Source organism: Diabrotica virgifera, chromosome 2 (assembly GCF_917563875.1).
Source record: "Diabrotica virgifera virgifera chromosome 2, PGI_DIABVI_V3a".
NCBI lineage: Eukaryota > Metazoa > Arthropoda > Insecta > Coleoptera > Chrysomelidae > Diabrotica > Diabrotica virgifera.
The window spans coordinates 44,277,517-44,289,883 of NC_065444.1; the positions used below are offsets into that span (position 1 = coordinate 44,277,517).

The 12,367-nt window shown below is 34.3% G+C and overlaps 2 protein-coding genes across 6 annotated transcripts in view; one reads left to right on the forward strand and one right to left on the reverse strand.

Moving 5' to 3' along the window:
• The window catches only part of LOC114336036 (uncharacterized), a 1,032,611-nt gene that overhangs the window by 467,102 nt on the left and 553,142 nt on the right, over positions 1 to 12,367 (reverse strand). The gene's annotated exons all lie outside the window — the stretch shown is intronic.
• On the forward strand, positions 1,004 to 6,946 carry LOC126879500 (uncharacterized). The gene is made up of 2 exons (XM_050642558.1): positions 1,004 to 1,239; positions 6,182 to 6,946. Exons 1-2 carry the CDS (start codon positions 1,110 to 1,112, stop codon positions 6,919 to 6,921), a joined length of 870 nt encoding a protein of 289 aa, XP_050498515.1. The 5' UTR covers positions 1,004 to 1,109; the 3' UTR covers positions 6,922 to 6,946.

Here is a 12,367-nt window from a genome sequence, read left to right on the forward strand (position 1 = left end):
TTATAAAATAATTATGGCATCAAATTTTTTGTAGACAATCTAAGTGTTTTTTGAGTTTGTATGATTTATCAAAAGAAAAGTAACAGAGGCTAGAGTTCATCAAAAAATGACGCCTCAACATTTTTTATCGAGAATTTACCATTTTTGATGTTCTTAAGATTTGTCCAAAACAAAGCAGAAAAAACCAAGGCTATACTTACTAAAAAATTATGGTAAGTATAATTTTTTTGTAGGCAAAGTACTTTTTTAGAATTTATGCGATTGATTAAAAGAAAAGCCACTAAACAAAGGCTACAGTTCATGAAAAAATGGCGCTTTAACATTCATTTTTATAGAGGATTTTTAATTTTTATGATTTTAAGATTGTATTAGGATTGGAAGAACTGTATAAAAAGCCAACGATAACGACGACCATCAAAGCACGGAGAATACGATGTTTGGGGCACACCGCAAAATGGGAAGTAACAGAATGACAAAAATGGTACCTACTCTCACGAAAACCAATAGAAAAGATCTTCAGATGTCAGATGTAAGAAAAAGTAAATCACGTGACGTATAAATAAATAAAAATAATTTAAAAGTAAATATTGTAGTGATCGGTTAAGAAATGCTGAAATATAAATGAAAAGATAAAGTGAAGGATTAATATTTTGTGAAAGCTGTAACAAGTTAGTTTCGTCGCGTCAATGTTACAGTTTCCTTCTTTAGTAATCTGTCTTCTTTAGTATGTGTCACATAGATGGCGCGGAGTCAAACTAAATAATAATTTAATAATAATATATTTTTTATTCTAAATATCATTTGATAGTAATTTTAAGTATTACATGAAGGAAATATTACGATTAAAAATAAAATTTAAGTATAGTTTAAAACTAATGTATGTATTAACAACGCTTAATGTTAACTGTCGATACACTTCCCGCACAACTTTGACTCTTTATTGACAGATGACGATGGTAGGTATATTAAGCTTGTCACGCACGACAAGCTATACTATATTATATTTCATACCCCGCTATAATACTGCCCTCACTTTCAGTCTACCAAAACGAAGTGTGGTTCGTTGATCGTTGTGTTTCTGTTTAGTTGTGTTTTGTTAAAAGGGTAAAATGGAGTATCTTATCAACAGCGTGAAAAAATATCCATGTATTTGGAAAGCCGATAGTGAAGACTATAAAAATACGGAAATGAAGAAAGCATCATGGCGAAAAATAATTAAAGAATGTGATTATCCAGATGGTAAGTAATTTATTTGAAAAATTGATTAATTTTATTACATATTTAAAAATGAGTAGAACTACGTATATAATATATACGTAGTTCTACTCATTGTAGTTGTTTCATTTTATCTTCGCCCAAACGTCATGATTGTTTATTTTCAAACAAATTAAATCAAAACATGAATTCAAACAAATTAAATCAAAGCTTACTCGACGGTTGGCAACACCAAAGCCTTTGGTTGTGCGTTTTGACACGTTTTGGTGCTGGAATGGCCCATATTGAATTGACTGTACCTAAATTCCAACGATGTAAAAATACTCGTGATAAACTCGAAATGGTAAATTCATTTCAATTATGAAAACGAATTTTTAATAATTAACAATTACAATTAATGTTTAAACTTTTTTACCATACAATTAAAACACTTTTGAAATGAATTTCTACTAAATGAAGTATCTACTTATAAGTATGTATTAAGAATGTACTTCTAAGTATGTGTTGAGAATATTTGATAAAAGTATATACAGTTGGAAAAATGAAAGATTACCCATGAACGAACATATAAAACACGCTGTATTTTCCTGTCACCGTGTCACAAAGAAAATTGTCCAGTGCAAGTACATGTAACAATATTTATTATATGTACTTGCGCTGGCCAATTTTTTGTGTGACACGGTGACAGGAAAATACAGCGTGTTTTATATGTTCGTTCATGAGTATTCTTTCATTTTTCCTACTGTATACGTAACGCATTTCGACTCCACCAGGATATATAGGGGTTTTCTGGTAGTATTGTACATAGATTCAACTTGCCAACATTTAATTTTCTGTCAAAGTCACTGTCATGTAATACACCACTGTCACTAACCCACTAACAGCGTCCCATTGATCCCACTTCGAAGTACATAAACTTTCTCTTTGCATATGAAACTGCCATCAAAACATTGAAAAGGTCTTTTTGTAATTAAAAAAGCGTTTGCTGAGTTAGGCGATGCCTTAATAATAACGTTTCTGCCCTCTATTGCTTCTACTTAATGAGTAAATTGACAAACATGTTCGAAATCCGTTGATTTAGTGGTGTATTCAGTGGCCAAGGCTGTTTTAATACCAACGGTTGCAAGCGGTTCCATGTGAAGAGTACAGGGGAAAAACAAGGAATGTCACTTTTTCATGAATTTTGGCTTTTCTCGCCATGTGGTAGCAAAAACTGAGTACTATCGACTAGACCAGGGGTCTCCAAACTTTCCAGCCTTAGGGCCATACTGATTACTCCTGTAAGTTTCGAGGGCCAAGATGGCAACACTGCATATTATTAATTTTCCTGTATTTAATTTTTTCCCGTAAAATACCGAATAATTTAATTTTTTGTAAGTGTGGTAAGCTGTCAACATTATTAAGTATGTCAAATATTCACCTATTTTTGATATATTTTAATTTAATACAAGGTAGACATAAACAAACAAAATATTTGGCTATGGAAGTTAGCATTCTATGTTGATTTGACAAAACATGTGAACGAACTGAATTTGAGATTGCAAGGAGAAAACCAGCATCTTCCTGATTTATACACTAATATCAAGTCATTCCGGATGAAATTGATACTGTTTACGAAGTAAATGTTTTTCACATTTTAAAACATGTGAAATATTCAGCCACACTACTGAGACTGAGTTTCCTATCGATTTTGCAATCGAAACTTTGAGTGCTTTGAAGATAAATTTTGATACTCGTTTCTCGGACTTTGATGCCATTGCGAATCAAATTAAGATTTTTCAGAATCCTTTTGATGCTGACATTGAAACCCTAGCCCCGGAACTTCAAATGGAAATGATTGATCTTCAGTGCAGTGATATAATTAAGAACAAATATGAAAACTCATCTTTGTTGGAATTTTATAAGAGTCTTCCACTGACACAATTTGATAATTTGCATAAATTTGCTCGTGGGCTGTTTTCCGTTTTTGGTACTACTTATTTGTGTGAGAAAACCTTCTCCAAAATGAAGTACACAAAAAATGTATACAGATCTAAATTAACTGACGAGCATCTTAAATCTCTTTTAATAATTGGTACAAGTAAAATTAGTCCACAACTACAAACTATTGTCGGTGGAAAATCTCAATTACATACATCTCATTAGCATTTCATATGTCATGTTTGTTATAAGGTATGTGTTGTTCATTACTTACAATGTATAAAATGTTAGTTGGATTCATTTCAATAATTTGTTAGTTATTATATGCTGAAGTTAAATTTACTGCATAAATTATACATGTCTTTACTCATTACCATTCTGTGTTTCTTTATCCAACTTATCACAAACATTTTATTTGCTATAAAAAATATTAAGGAGTTTTCAAGTATGTCTCCGCGGGCCGGACAAAATCTGTCTGCGGGCCGGATGTGGCTCTCGAGCCGTAGTTTGGAGACCCCTGGACTAGACTATCGAATCAAAACAATAACCAGAAAGAACAGTCAATATAAATTTTCTAAGAATTTGTATCCAGGCGAAGGACTAGGATTGTCCGCACGCCACTAAACAAAAATATGGATGTCAATAGTTTTTTGGTGCATTATTAAATTAATAAATTGATATAGATTAATGTTATAATATGAAGATTATAGCATAAGAATTGCTAGAATTCTGCTAAGAAATCTCCTAAGTGGTTTTTAGATATCATAGGAATTAAACCTTTATTGCTGTTTATCTCGATATGTATAAAATGTGACATTCCTTGTTTTTTCCCTGTACTCTTCATGTACTAACACACACTTATTTTACAGTTTCAGAGACTGTTCCCAGCAAACAGACCGACGTGTTAATTACGTGAATTTTGGGTACATTTGTCACCAATATACGTAAATTGCTTACGTGAATTTCACGTGAAAATTTGGTTGGAATGTCACATTGAAAATACGTCTTTAAATTACGTGAATAACTCGTCTTCAATAGACGTGTTATTTACCTTGAATAGCAGTAAAATGTTTCGGGAAATTCACGTTGCAAATACGTATTGATTAACGTATCTTTTAGGGAATGTATATATTAGTATTCACGTGAAAGATACGTCCTCGGTTCACGTAAATAATTCGACCTTAATTAACTTATGAATCACGTAATTATTATCCTCATATGATATAAATAAAACAAGCATAATATAAAGTATTAACAATGTATTTATGTAGTAGAATTTAGAGACTTTAAAACATTTGTCTTGTATAATTATTATACAATATCATGAACCAAAAATGGTACCGACCTAAAGACACATTAAAAAATTTGCCAACACAAAACACAACACAGGTCACTTTTTATTTCTAGGACACTTCGACACTTTCTTGTTTTTTTCTAATTGCATCATCGATACTTCAACCCTCCAGCAGTGAGGTAAACGTTAATACGAAAGACATTATTATAAATAAACCCGACTAAAATAAAACGAAGGAAATAAAGCTCTTCACGTTTCACTTTCACTTTTTATTGTGAGAAATGTGAGAAGCTGATATTAGAGGTTATGATCATCGATTTTAAAAATCGATTATTTTTAAATTACAGTTCAACTATTCTACTTACTTTAAATAATTAGTATTACGTATTTTCTTTTTGTTTTTAAATTTCTTCTACTATTAACTAATTGGTCTTACTAAAAATCTATTTCAATACCACAATAATATAAAAAAATAATCCTATCGAAACGTATCTATTATTCGATAAATCGATTAATTTAGTTTTCGAACCAACTATGTTCATCAGTGGTTCATCATGTACCGTGGTCACGTGATAGTATTAAAAGGAGAAGAAAGGCTTGGTAGTACGTCATCACCGCGGGCGATTTGAAAATTAGACTCAACATCATTTTAGCTCCTGTGATATTTAAAAAAAAATAGCAAAAATAGCGTCAAATCAAGGTTGGATTGAAATAGTTATGCTAAATGATTTTAAAAGCGAAATCATAAACTTTTTGTTTAAATATTGGTATTATTTACATTACTTTTACGTGAAATACATCTAATTTTTCGACGTCCATAAAATACAGTGAGTAAAATTCAAGCGATACGTATTTAACCAACACCGTTGTAAAATTTTGTTTTCCAAAATAGTTCTCAAAATTTAACCAAAGGGAGTTATTTCTATTTCGTGATTATTACGTGAAATAAACGTACCTTTGCGATGTAACCGACATTCACACCTATTATAAAAAACATGTACTATATTCGTCATTATGATTTTATATTATTCTAATGTCAAACATGTATTGGGACCGTGCAAGTTCGGCAAAGCGACCTCTATTTCTACGCTCTGTACTACTATTCGCACTTTTAATTATATTGGCCAATTATATTAGTCCTGGTTGCTGGATAATTGTCAAGGCCATAGTCCAAAAAAATAATAAGAAGAAAAAATAAGATGCAGGTTATGTTATGCAAACGTAAACAATTGTATGTAGTAAATAAAATTAGTTATTAAAATGCAGTACTGCAAGCAAAATACAATTAATTAAATTTACCTTTATATAATAATTGCATATCATATCAATATTATGGAGCAATATATAATTTTTCTGCTTCAATGACAGAAGGTATGAAATATACGTCAATTTGACAATTTCAATTGACAATATGAATTATTTAAGAAAGTTGCAATATTTCTCTGCGACTCGCGCACGGTCGTTTCTCGTTTCCCTTCCAAGTACTTGCACACCGCGAATAAAGGAAGCCCTAATATATAGGTGAATGATTTGGCACTGAAATACGTTTTTTTCCCGTCATAAATCACCGAGTTACGTATTCGTTAAAATTTGCCGTAAATTTAACGTAATCATCATGTAACTGGGCTTAAACCTGTTTGCTGGGTTTCATCTCCCATTCTATAAATATACACCAAAGTTAAGATCTAAAGCTGTTGGCTGTAGCTAGACAACTAAATACAAAAAAGTAATTATAACCTGTTTTTTTTTCAGTAAAAGAAGCAAAACATTTATGGAAAATATTACGAGATGGACATAGACAAGCCATATCAAAGAAAAGAACAGCTACAGGACAAGCAGCGAGTGATATAAAGCCTTGGAAATACGAGAAACTGATGGAGTTCCTCCTTCCTCATATATCTAGCCGAGTTACATCGACTAATACCATGTCTTCTGGTATAACTACGACCGACGAAGACTCACAACTCCATGAAGAAATTAGAATTGAGACAATCGACGATCAGCCAGCAATCACAAGCACCTACCTACCTAAGAGAAAAAATGATCAACTTTTGGATTATTTACACGAACAAGAATCAAAACGCGAGAAGAGGTCATTCGAACGAGACTTATGCCGCAGAGAACTTTTGAAACAATTAGTAGTTAAGCCAAAAACTGCTACTGAAAAATTTTTCGACAGCATGTGTGACATGACCACGGATCTACCTGAACATGTCCAGATTAAAATTCAAAGAGAAATATTTCAGGCTGTCATGGAAGCTCGAGAAGCATATTTACGGAGTCAAACTGGAACCTCCGGGCTAGTGGGTTTGAATTATCCAAGACATGAGGACCAATCAGCATTTTCCGCATCATCTGCATCACGTCCTTCATCGGCTCTTTCAAATGGTGTCGCTGCATGTGATGTGTTGTCCCTACATATGAAAAATTCTCCAGCAACAAGCACAAACGAATTTATATTATCGGAAGAGTATGGCTTAAAAGAAGTTTGAGTAATAAATGTTAGGTTTAATAGTACTTTTTGTAGTTTCTTTACCTCAAAGTTAGTGCGAGTTGATCCATGCATCTAATATCGTCACGCATATTCATCAATTCATGCGCATTCATTAAAAAATGGCTTATATTCCAATGGACGTTTTTATACTTCTCTTTTATTAATTGCATTGTGAAAACTGGTATGAACGTGATTTTTCAATTTTTGGAAACCTTTATATTGTCCAATAAGATCTACAGTAAATAAATATTTAAACCATAGTAAGTAGAAATTAAAGTGTTTTTATTGATTATAAGCTAATATATGGTGCTTACAAAATAGTCAGATTATGTATCAGTAGTTAGTAAATAAGAAAATCCAATCCGCTAAGGAAAGATCCTGGAGAGAATTCTGTGAAATCATTGAAAGTGTACCTGAAAGCGCCAGGGTTAACAGAATCCTCAAAAGAGATAACATTAACAAACCCAAGTCAATGAAATTGCACAATGGGAAGTATACGGACACAGAGAAGGAGGCTGTAGAGCATCTTTTAAGTGTTCACTTTCCAGGGTCGACGCAATTGGCTGCTAATAACAATCATCAAGCAAACAATAGCCCAAACAAAAGGGACTGGCTGACCTCTGATGAGATCTTTGGTTCTCACAAGGTCAGATGGGCTATTGAAACTTTTGAACCTTATAAAACTGCGGGACCGGATGGTATATTTTCTAAGTCTCTCCAGGAGGGTCTGGAAATAATCATGGGTCCCCTGATCATAATATTTAGAGCTAGCCATGCTCTGGGATACATTCCCAAAGCTTGGAGAAGGGCAAGGGTGGCGTTTATTCCCAAACCAGGAAAAACAGATTACACCTTAGCAAAATCCTACAGGCCTATAAGTCTCACCTCATTCATGTTAAAAACCATGGAAAAAATCTTAAATGAACACATCAAGAAAAACAATTTAAATGAAAATCCATTGCACCAACGTTAATGGGCGTATCAGGCAGGGAAATCAGGTGAAGCCGCCCTGCACAATCTAGTGTCGAAACTCGAAAGGAGTCTGCATCAGAAAGAAGTCGCCCTTCTTGCATTTTTAGATATAGAAGGTGCATTTGATAATACCTCAATCGAGTCTATACAAAGCGCACTGGTGAGGAAGAAAATCAACAACACAACATGCAAGTGGACTATTCAGATGCTTCAGAGCAGAATAATATCCACAGATACGCATGAAGATACCATAAATCCGAGGGCAACTAAGGGATGCCCTCAAGGCGGTGTATTGTCACCGTCATTATGGAACATAGTTGTCGATGATCTGATTCATGGGCTAAGCGCCCAAGGAATCTGGGTCCAGGGTTTCGCAGATGATATCGTGATAGTAACTAGGGGAAAATTTCCCAGCACTCTTGCGTATCAGATGCGATATGCCCTTCACTACATAGAGAACTGGTGTCTGAAAGAGAACCTCTCCGTGAACCCTTCTAAAACTAAACTGGTAGCCTTTACAAATAAGAGGAAGCTTACTGGACTGAGTGAGCTGAAATTATTTGGAGAGGTACTGGAAAGAACCAATGAGGTTAAGTATCTAGGGGTAACCCTGGATTCGAAACCCAAATGGAATACTCATATTACCAATATAACCAATAGGGCTAAGCGACTCTTCTGGAACTGCAGACGAGTTGTAGGTAAAACCTGGGAATTGAAACCAAAGGTGATATGTTGGTTGTACACATCAGTGATACGATCGACAATTACTTATGGGTCAGTACTCTGGTGGAGAAAGACGGCTTTGCAATCTTGTGTGACCACTCTCACCACCCTACAAAGACAAGCGCTTCTAAATATAACAGGAGCCTTGAATAGTACAGGAACGGCTTCATTAGAGGCTATCACAGGTTTCCCTCAGCTCGAATTGTATATTTCGGCGGTAGCCTTTATGACCATCCTGAGGCTCAAAGCAAACAATACTTGGAGGCCAAATTATGTATTGAATAGCCACACAAACATTACTGGACTATAGTTGAGGAATACATCTTTATGATGAACTTAGATATGATGACACCAGAACTAAGCTTCACTGAGAAGATTAACACAATTATACCATCTAGAGAACAAAAAGTCCCAAACATTAATGGATACTTGATATGGTTCACTGATGAATCTAAAACTGGCCACGGTACTGGATCAGGAGTATTTGGGCAAACATGTAACTATAATAAATCTTACAGCCCAGGTCAACATACAATGGTGTTCCAGGCTGAAGTTTTTGCTTTGGTGGCCTGCATTGATGAAATCATTGATGAGGACCCTAAAGCAAAGAGAATCAACATTTACACAGATAGCCAATCGGCTATTCTGGCTGTAAAGAACCCTCTCACCAAATCAAAACTGGTGAAAAACTGCAAAGATCTCCTCAATAACCTGGCAAAAAACAATAAAGTGTCTTTAATATGGGTGCCGGGTCACGAAGGGGTGCATGGGAACGAACGAGCAGATATGTTAGCCAAACAAGGCTCGAGAAAAACTTTTGAAGGCCCAGAACCTTTCTGTGGCATCACTAAAGATGCTATGAAAAACGAGGTTCAGAAATGGCTGATAAAGAATCATCAAAATAAATGGAGAACCACTCAAGGGCAAATCCAGACTAAAAAAATAATCAAGAATATTGATAAAAAACTCTCGAACAGTTTGATGAACCTCAATAAACGAGAGATCAAAACGGTCACTGAAATGGTGACTGGACATTGTCGTTTAAGAAATCACCTATACAAACTAGGTAAGGTGAATGAACCATGGTGCAGAAAGTGCGAAATGGAAGAAGAAACTGCCATACACATACTATGCTATTGCAGTGTGCTAAGGCAGAACTTCACTGGTTAAATGAGGTTTGAACCAGAAGAGATCCTAAAACTACCAATAAGAAAACTGTTGGCCTTCGTTGAGGCCACAGGACTTATTAAAGTTTAAGGAAAAGAACAGGGTTTGGTACAAAGGTCTTATGACCAAGTGCCAGAGACTAACGAGTCCCGCAAGAAGAAGAAGAGAAGATCTACAGTAAATAAATATTTAAACCATAGTAAGTAGAAATTAAAGTGTTTTTATTGATTATAAGCTAATATATGGTGCTTACAAAATAGTCAGATTATGTATCAGTAGTTAGTAAATTTAGGTTTAGATTTAAGAAGGCTACAAAAAAGAATACCAACAAAAAATGAGATATGAGAAGACTAAAATGCAAGGAAACAAAAGAGACAGTCACACGGATTCTTTCCAAGAGGCTAAGTAACATGGAACAAATATAAATAATGCAAAATAATCACTTAAGAATGTATATGAAATCTTTAACAATATCAGAAAAGAACATATAATAAAAAGAAAGAGAAGAGGAAAAGTTAGAGAAATGATAATATATTGTAACTCACGGAAGAAAATCAAAGAACAACAAAAGAATGTGCAACAATATTCAGAGACAAATAAGAAGCGAAATACGAAATGCCAAGGAAACTTGGTTAAAATCACAGTATGAAGAGATAGAGTTATTGGAACAAAAACAAGATACGTTTAATATGCATAAAAAGGTTAAACAAGCAAGTAGTCTTCAGAAATACAACAAAACTATTCAGATACCACAGACCACTCTGCGGATTCACAGAGTGGCTGAAACAGGCGATTTTCTAGCTCCGGCGACTACGTGCGAAGTGGATCGTTTGGAAGGGTGCGGCGTTTAATGTAATGAAATGAGTAAGAGAAAAAGTAAGTTTGTTCAAATGATTAAAAACTTGCCGGCTAATAATTTAAAAAAAAGTGTGTTCGTCAAAGTCAGTGTTTGTAATATCCATAGTTTTAAATATTTTATAAAATTTCAAACCTTTTGAAAAAATACCAATCACCATCATTCTCTTTGCCTTATCCCTACGCGGGATCGGCTTCCCTAATTGCATTTCTCCACACAATTCTATCTTGAGTCATATCAATGTTAATCCCCTTTACCAACATGTCCTGCCTTATCGTCTCCCCCCAAGTTTCCTTTGGTCTTCCTCTCCTACTCCTTCCAGGAATCTGCACTTCAGCTATTCTTCGTATTGGGTGATTAACGTCTCGACGTTGAACATGACCAAACCATCTTAACTAATGCTCCCTCATTTTGGCATCAATTGTTGCCACACCTATACTTCCCCTAATATACTCATTTCTAATTTTATCCTTTTTTGTCACTCCACTCCTCCATCTATGCATTCGTTGTTCCCCTTTCTTTTTCATTGCCCAACATCCAGTTCCGTGCATCATAGCCGGTCTTATGGCTGTTTTATAGAATTTTCCCTTCAACTTTGTCAAAAAAACGTCAAATAAGAATCAGATATTTCAAAGTGCTCCCAAAAGAAATCAATTTTCAATAAGTTTGTATTTAACTGGAAACATTTAAGTAATTGATAACGGTAGATTTACTGTTATATTATCAACCTAATAATAAAAATATATCTAAAACTAACTCAAAGTGAAACATGCCCAATACATCATTCTGTGCAAATTGTTCTAAACTAACTTCCAGCTCCGATGGAAAACTCCAGTGTGATGGCTGTAAGAAACCAATACATATCTCTTGTACAGATTTGTCGATTGATGATCGAGTAACAAGACAGAAAATACGTGGTATATGTATACTTTGTAATGCATGTAGTTCAAGCATTGGAAGTATTGCTGAAATCAAGAGTCTTCTAGTGGAGTTTACAGCGAATATTAACAAGAAAATTGAAGATTTCGATACTAAATTATCTCAACTAAATAATAAATTAAATACACTTGATTCGATTGCAAAACCTGAATTTACTGACAGCATTGTCAATGAAGCCACTGACCGTATGTCACGTTCAAAAAATTTTTTGATTAGGGGCGTTCCTGAAACTACAGGAGACGCACAGAGTAAGAAAGATCATGATAAAAATAAAATTAATTTGGTCCTGAAAGTTATCGGATGTCTAGAAAGCCCTGTAACATTTTATAGAGTAGGTAAACCCAGTCAAAATGGACGTTATCCTCGCATGATAAAGGTGATAATGGGTTCTGAACACCACACTCGACAAATTCTTCGTAACAAAAATAAACTTTTAGAAAACAAATCCACCGAAACTTATTCCTTTATTGATGACAAGACACCTATGCAGCAACTTCGATTAAAGGAACTTCGAACTGAACTTGAAACCCGTAAAAGTAATGGAGAAAATGACCTTACGATTAAATATATGAATGGCAGTCCAAAGATCGTGACATTTCGTTCATAATTCTCTTGCACCAAAATTTACAGATTGGCTTCTTATGTATACAAATCTAAACTCTCTTTTATCCAAATTTAATGAATTTATAAGTACTGTTCAACTTTTAAATCCTCATATTATTCTCCTAACAGAAACATGGCTTAATTCTTCAATCCCCGATACTATTGTAAACATTGATAATTTTAC